Source organism: Alligator sinensis, unplaced genomic scaffold (genome assembly GCF_000455745.1).
Source record: "Alligator sinensis unplaced genomic scaffold, ASM45574v1 scaffold226_1, whole genome shotgun sequence".
Lineage (NCBI taxonomy): Eukaryota > Metazoa > Chordata > Crocodylia > Alligatoridae > Alligator > Alligator sinensis.
The window spans coordinates 2,186,135-2,194,429 of NW_005842028.1; the positions used below are offsets into that span (position 1 = coordinate 2,186,135).

Consider the following 8,295-nt stretch of genomic DNA (forward strand, 5'->3'; position numbering starts at 1 on the left):
CAGCAGGGCTGCGGCTCAGTGGAAACCCGGGGCGGCGCCACAGCAGAGCCAGAGGGTGCCCCCAGCACCGCCGCCCCCCCCACCCTGAGCCCGTCGCCGCAGAAATAAATGGCCCCAAGTTGGCCATGTGGACGGACGATTTCCCGCCCTTGCTTCTCCCTCACGGGACGCTCTGCTGACATCATGCCTTTCCTTTTTGTGAAAAAAACCCCAAGACCCGGCTGCATGGGGGGTCTGTGTGCTGTAGGCCTGCTGGTCTAAGAAAGAGAGACAAAACTTTTGATCTAATGAGAGATTCACCTCTAGGCCAACTGAGTGAGTTGTCCTAATAAAAGATATCACCTCTAGCCCCAGTGTGGTTTGTCTCAGAGGTGCAGAATAGATCACATTTACCCAATAAACCTGGTCTGCTGCATATCTTTTATTAGACCAACTAAGTCTAGTCAGCTCACAAGTTAATAACTGTAGACCTCTTATTTTGTATTAGCCCCCCCACCCCAATAACCCCAAATCCAGATCCTGGTCACACACTGCTTTGTATTAGCCTTTCCAGGGTACTCACATGGATTTAATGATGTCTGTTTCATACTTTATGAATAACTAACTATAACAGTGGGGCTCAACCTTTTGTCCCTGTGAGCCAAATGCATAGAGTGGGGCAGATCCATGGGCTGGAATAGTCACTACACTGCCTCTGCTCAGCCCGCACACCTGGATCGGGCCTCACTTGGTTTCAGCTGGCCCCTGTGCACCAGAATTGGGCCCCGCACCATCCTGTGCCCCCAAGGTAGCCTGCAAGGCCATGCTATCTGGTGCATGAGGCTCCTGCCAGCTCCAGAAATTTGGCAGCAGGGGAGAGGCCCCCTGGCACTATGTTCCTGTCACCAACTAACTACCACAATATCTTTTATTAGACCAACTAAAGCCAATTGGTCTAATAAAAGGTATCACATGATTTAGTTGGTCTAATAAAAGATTGCATTTACCCAAAGAACCTTGTCTGCCTGTGTCCTTAGACCAAAATGACTACAATCAACACCTGAGAACATCTAGACATATTTTTATAATGGTATTTTTTTCCCTGGAAGCCTCAAAAGTCACGAGCAAGCCCTATTCCAAGGGGTGCCATGCATCCTCCAGTCAGGGGCAGACCTAGGACTGTGACAAAGGGGATGCATGTGGTGCAGTGCATCCTTGCCTAGAGCAGGAGTTGTCAGCTGGGGATACGGGTACCCCTAGGGGTACTTTGAAAGGTCCCAGGGGGTATGTGGGGGTAGGTGGGGACAGAGTACCACCAGCCCATGCCACTGCCTCACAGGAGCAGGGCCATGGCGGGGTGAGAACAGGGCTGCACAGATGCCATGCTGCTGCCACTTGCCACCCCCTTTCCACCCCCGCTCCATGTCTGGCCACTTGCCTCCCCTAGGATACACTTATTAAGAAGGGAGCCGCTGGGGGCACACTTATTAAAAAAAGTTAAAAACCCCTGACCTACAGCATCACACCTTTTTCTTCAGTGAAAGGGAAACTAGAAGCTTGAGGAATATGCCAAAGGCCCAGTGCTCTATTACCCAGTTCCAGATCAAAGCCAATACCTGTACAACTAGAAGAATGTGCACTGATTAGCTACAAGGTCTGTAAAGTTCACCCTCCCCCACAAACTGGAGCAAAAACACAGTAAGAAGATACTGGATTTTAAGTCCCGTTGTTGCTCTAGTTAAACGTATGTCTCATATTCAGGTCTATAAAACAAAATCAAGGCTTCTTGAGTGTCTGCACAGTGCCTCCAATTCTTCACTATCATTCATCTCTATACCTAAGCTAGCAGTATTATGCCCAAGTTAAGGTTTTTAGCCAGAGCTAAAACTATTCTGCAGGGTTGTGAAATAGGAGAGACTTTATCAGGAATGGCTAACAGACAGCCACACTGCACAAGAAAGGACAATTGGAAGAGTGAAATATCAAGACCTTAAAAAAGGATAGAGGGGTGTTAACAAATGTGGACTGAAAAGAAACTAGTAGGAATGAGGGAGATGAAAATGATCCATGAAGTCAATAGACTCTCCCAGCACTGCCTGTATTTCTATTCAGGGCCTGAATAGAAATACTGCTGCCCCTCTTAGCAGGCACTTGGTTTTAGTTTTGGTGGAACAGGAATCAAAAGAGAGGGGGAGGGGGAGTTCAACTCCATCTCAACTCTCCCCACTCCCAGATCTGTCCTTGCTTCAAGTCTGTCTGGGGGCAAGTTTATCCAGGAGCACCTCAAGTCTAAAACAGTTGAAACCCCTATCCTATAGTGTCTGTAATAAGAATATATAGTTACAGTTCAGGTGCTCAACCAGCTCTAGCCCTTGATGTCAAGCCATCTTGCCTGCAGAGCTCCCCTCCTGTCTGAAAATGTGGTGACAGAAGAGCAGTGCCACCACTCCCCTGCTACCAAATTTCTGGAGCTGTCAGGAGCCTCATGCACCAGATAGCATGGCCTTGCATGCTCCCTCAGGTGCACAGGATGGTGCAGGGTCTGCTCCCAGAGCATGGGAGCAAACTGATCACAGGGGCCAGCCAAGGCCACGTGGGGCCTAATCCAGGTGTGTGGGGCTGGGTAGAGGCAGAGCAGCATCTATTTTAACCCATGAACCTGGCCCACCCTGTTCATTTGGCTCACAGGGACAGAAGGTGGGACACTGTTGTAGTTATTCATAAAGTGTGAAACAGATATCATACCCCTGTGAGTACCCAGGAAAGGCTGGTACAAAGCAATATGTGACTAGTCAGGATCTGGATTTGGGGTTATTCATGTTTGTTTGATTTTTTAAATACAAAATAAGATACCTACAGCTACTAACTTGATGCTTGTGAGCCTTGCAAAAAGGCTTCAGGGGCACTTGGATAGAAAAAGTGTGAAGGCTGAATAGACCAGAACGAGGAAGGCATTCTAGGCCTCTGGGGTAGAGAAAGTCTGAGAAAGCACATTTTTATAGAGATAACATCCACCTCTGCTCAAAGGAAAAATATTTTAAGGGGAGAGGAATATTAGCAGAAGTGGAGGTCAGTTGTAATTTTCACATACACAGGTGTGGCTCATACACAGCAAAATTATGATTTCCTCTGAGGGGTAACTTACCTCTCTCATACTAGATTTATCTGAAGTTTATTATTGCCACAGACATCTTGTGTTGTTTTAACAAAATCATAGGGGGAAGGTGCAAGGGGATTTGCAATAAATAAATAAATAAATCCAAGTGTGGGTTATACCTATCTACGCTCATAGGCATCTAGAAAGGAAGCCATCAACTACAAAATGAGAGAGATACAGGACACACACCTCTCAAGTAACCTACATTTGCCAAATGTCAAAGCTAATTATGAAAAACTGACAAGAGTTCTGTATTTTTGCATTTAGCTTGTTGCCTGTTAGTAGTGACAGAATTCCCCCAGTTTTGATATAAATAAAAACAGAGAGAAAAGCACAATAAGACTCGAAAAGAATGAAGATCTGTGTTAAGGACTAATGGGTTCCATACTCAGAAATAACTTGAGGGGTCAGGGTCCCCAGGAGCATCAACACACTGCTCAGTTACTCAAACACCAAGAAAGCATTTAAAAGGTGTCCACAGTGTTCTTTCGCCTTATACCCTCAAGGCAATCCGAAATATGCCTTGATTTTATACATATCTGAATATTTGTTATTTAAATCAATAAAAAGCTGAATTAAAATAAAGCTCTCTTAGAGAAAAAGCAAGCACAAAAAATTTCAATCCAAAAAGGTAAGTTTTCCCCTGAGAAGTTATAAATAAATACCTGAACATGTATTTAAACAAATATATAAAATCCCTCCTATATCAACACGAGTGCATTTGCATGCACTCCCCCAATCCACTATGATGTCAACTTTATTCGGCTTATATAATAAAAGTACGGGGAATTCGGTACAAGTATGCAATTAAATCATCCTCTTGGCATGCGTGATTGACTTAAAAACGTGGTGCATGAAAAAAAATCATAACATTTTGAAGGACTAAGTTATGAATTACAAAGTATTTTATGCTCTGTAAGCCTTTAAATCAAAAGCTCAGCAAGGCAGTTTACAATATATAATGTAAATTAGCCAAATAAACTGAATGCTTGATTAACCAAGTACCATATTTATCCAAATCCAAGACCACTTTGAATTTAAGATGACTCCTCACTAATTAGACTCTAAACATGTAAAATGATAACATATGCATTTTTCATTTCTAGAATGTAATTGTTGAAGGGCCGTCTTAAATTCTTCCTCCCTACTGTTATGGCAAGGAAAGCAGCAGCGAGGTCAAGAGGCCAGATCCATGCCCTTTGCCACCTCTTGCCCTCCCTGCCTGCCCCCCACCCTTTACCTGTGCCTGCCCCCTGGTGCCCATCCTGCCCCTCGCCCCCCTCACATGCCCTCCTCACCAGGTGATTACCTCTGCATGCTCCTCGCCATGAGCCTCCTTCACTGCCATACAAGCCAGCCTGGCCCAGTTTGCCTTGGGCCTGGAGCCAAATCCAGAGTTGGGCAGCTGACTGCCCCAGGCCCATTCTTGAAACTAAGACGAGACTTTTTTCTTCCCATATTGACTGGGGAGAAAAACTTCATCTTGGATTCAAGTAAATACAGTAGTTCAGTTTTAATAGTTTGGCGATTTGAAGTCCTGATGTCTTAACTTGATTTCAAGTATTTTTTAACTAAATTAAAACAAAACCAAGAACACAAAAAAACCCAGCCCTTAGCAGAATGCAAATTTTATAAAGGTATAACTGTAGCAATAATACAATTAAGAAAAGCGAAAAAAACTGTCCACAGTATTAAAACAGTGTATATAGAACTAAGTTAGCAGAAAATGTATATCCTGTGACTGATTACAAATTTTAAATGGCTAATTCTAATCAGGTGTAGCAAAAGAGAATACTCAGGGTCAGGAAACATGGAGAAAAATGTTAAGACAGCAGAAAATAGGAATTTAAACTTGTTACTGCATTGTTTCAAATCAGTATATAAAAAACTGCTGAGCAGATACAAATTGTAACAATGTATTAATGAGATATTTAAGAAATTGATGTAGTCAGTAATATATGCAACGTACTCGATGAAATGGAATATATTTCATATCTTCCCTGTGATTCCTGGCATAGTCCCACAGATAATAATCTAGAAGAACTGCATTGATCTTTTCATTCATGTTCTGTCCCTTCTTGTTATAAAGTTCCAGTAGGTGATCACAAATTAATTCACAACACCAAACAGAACAGCCTCGAATCTCTACCTCTTGCTTATCTCCGGACTGCAACAGGACTCCTGTGGGATACAGTATATAGCACTCAAATTAATGTTTAGTGGAATAAAAGACAGAACTCTCAGAATGTACTAAAACAGGGGTAAGCAACCTCTGGCACGGGTGCCAGAGCATGGCACACAAAGGCATTTTGCTTGGCATGTGTGCCTTGGGGCACATAGCGGGGAAAGTGATGGGGCTGCGATGCCACAATAAGGATTTGGCCCCTTGTGGCTTCCCTGCCATCTGCTCTTGGCCCATCAACTTCTTACAAGTTGAGGTTGTGGGTGTTTTTGGGACTCTGCTGAAAAATGTTAATGACCCCTGTACTAAACTCTCTCTGTAACATAGGTATGCTTAGTTTAACACAGGTTTCAGATTTAATATATTATACTATAAGCCAAAAATATCAAGCCCATGTGTTTTCTATGTATATTTATGAGTTGCTAAATTGTCAGTCTTGCATCCAATCAAGAATCCAGCCTATTTATTTTTTAGGAGCAAAGGGGAGGGCAGGTAGAGGTGCTTTGTAATTCATCCATAAGAAAAACATGCAATCTTAACAAAAAAAAAATCACCGTGTATCCAAACAGAGTACAGAATATGTAGTTTTGTGAGTATTAATCCAGTCCTTATAAAGAAATACAGGGCACTGACAGAGGTGAAAAAAAAAACAAAACCAAAAAAAAAAATCCAAACAAAACACCCAAACAAACCCCAGTGCTTTATGAGAAGAGGAAGCAGGTTAGTTTGACCCGGCTCCAAAGCATCTGTATAGATTAGGCGCTTCAGAGGGACTTTTTGGCGCTTTTATCTAGCTTCAATCAGCTGTTAGATAAAGCACCAAAAGTCCCACTGAAGTGCCCAATCTATACAGACGTTGGGCGAGCTGGGTCAAACTAACATGATGCCTCTTCTGGACATGCGCTATGTTCAGTGCAGGGGTACACCACACTGAAAGTAAAGCACTGTTTGGTTTTTCAGGTCTGTAAGCAGCCACATTGACTAACATAAAGCTCTTTTAATCTAAGAAGTTCCTATTATTAAAAAGCTGATCTTGAAAATCAAGATTGCATTCTGTGCCCAAAACCGGGAATATAAATAGTCCCAGTACTTTGATGCCTCTATGAAGTACAATATATCATATCCAGATTGTCAGGCTGAGAACTTATTTGCCTGGAAGACCTGCTCGTAGAGAAGAAATATAAGCACAAGAACTGCACCCTCCCCCCCCTCCCAAAAAACAAAAAAACAACCCAAAAAGGTTAGAAGACTGGGAGCTGTTTGCTTTTAAATTAGTGATTAAGGAGAACATAGCGATAAATGAACTAATTTTTATAATACATGATGTGTCCTAGAATGCATTCATCTTAGGGTGTGGACACATGTAAGAATCAAACCATTCCTAAAACATCACTGATTGGGAACCAGTTCACGACTGTTACAGGTGAGAGGTACAACAATTTTAGGCATTCAAGTGCTGTAGCTCCAACATCAGGGGTTGGGAGTAAGTATCCATTCCAGCGTTCCTTGCTGCAGGTAACTGGGGGAAGTATTTGCACCCATGCTGTGGGGGGGTCAGAGATAGTGGGTACATCTTTTACTTCTCTGCTCCAGCCTCTCTTCAAAGTATGAGTTCAATGAACTTTAAAAGCTTCCAATATGCTTACCTGACTTGGGGTGGCCAAGGGGAGAATGGCAGATGGTAAATGCTCGGACCTACACGCTTGAGTTCCCAAGGTCGGGGGGGAGTGGGAGGAGGCAGGGGGGAAGGAGGCAGGCGTATGATGATGAGGGGCCTCTGTTGAGTAAGGAGTAAGAATATACCTGGTTGTTAGAAAGAGCTTTTGCTGAATAAACAGTTCAAGCAAGCTCACTGATAAAGTGCCAATGAAAGGGGAAAAAAGGCAGGAGGGAAAAGAGTGGAGGAGGCTGTGTACCAGAGGAACCAGTTGCAGCAGGGGTACTGGGGGGTGAGGAACAATGAAGTATGGGCTTCTTGGAACACAGACCTGTGTCATGGTGCGCTTGGTCCCCCCACAGGTAACACTGAAATGCTATACTGTGAACTGCTTAAACACAAAAAACCCCAAACAAACAAAAACCACCTCAAAAAGTGACAACCCCCCAAAACAAAATTCCACACACCCCAATCAAAAAAATTACAAAAAACCTACCAAAAGCCCCAAGCAAAAAACAAAACCCCCAAACAAAAACCCCACATGAAAAAACCCCCAAAATATTCCTCCCAAATCCTCAAAAACCAAAAGAGTCTAAAGCCCCCCACCCCCAAAAAATACCCAAATAAACCAAAAAATCCTTGATTTTCCAAGTGCACTTTTGAACTGTTCCAGGAAGCTTTAACCAGTTTAACAGATTTGTGCATCTGTCACTTTCAGGTTAAAACTGCATTTAAACCACTTGGAGTGTTACATGCAAGCAGACCTGGACAGGTTAGACAAGTGGGCAGAAAACAACAGAATGCAGTTCAACAAGGAGAAATGCAAAGTGCTGCACCTAGGGAGGAAAAATGTCCAGCACACCTACAGCCTAGGGAATGACCTGCTGGGTGGCACGGAAGTGGAAAGGGATCTTGGAGTCCTAGTGGACTCCAAGATGAACATGAGTCGGCAGTGTGACGAAGCCATCAAAAAAGCCAATGGCACTGATGCACGATGAATAGGTCCAAGGAGGTGATACTTCCCCTCTATCGGGCGCTGGTCAGACCGCAGTTGGAGTACTGCGTGCAATTCTGGGCGCCGCACGTCAAGAGGGATGCGGATAACCTGGAGAGGGTCCAGAGAAGGGCCACTCGTATGGTTAAGGGCCTGCAGACCAAGCCCTACGAGGAGAGACTAGAGAAACTGGACCTTTTCAGCCTCCGCAAGAGAAGGTTGAGAGGCGACCTTGTGGCTGCCTATAAGGTCATCACGGGGGCACAGAAGGGAATTGGTGAGTATTTATTCACCAAGGCACCCCCGGGGGTTACAAGAAATAATGG

At 43.9% G+C, this 8,295-nt stretch overlaps 1 protein-coding gene across 3 annotated transcripts in view; it reads right to left on the reverse strand.

Annotated features, from left to right (window-relative positions):
- Positions 1-4,414: 4,414 nt before the first annotated feature.
- The window catches only part of CUNH9orf64 (chromosome unknown C9orf64 homolog), an 11,353-nt gene continuing 7,472 nt past the window's right edge, over positions 4,415-8,295 (reverse strand). For 2 of the 3 annotated variants that reach the window (XM_025202498.1, XM_025202497.1), the window contains exon 4: positions 4,415-5,317. In XM_025202498.1, coding sequence (XP_025058283.1) covers positions 5,085-5,317 — 233 coding nt within the window. In that variant the 3' untranslated portion in view covers positions 4,415-5,084. The remainder of the gene's footprint in view (positions 5,318-8,295) is intronic. The other variant, XM_006022295.3, reaches the window with a different exon arrangement.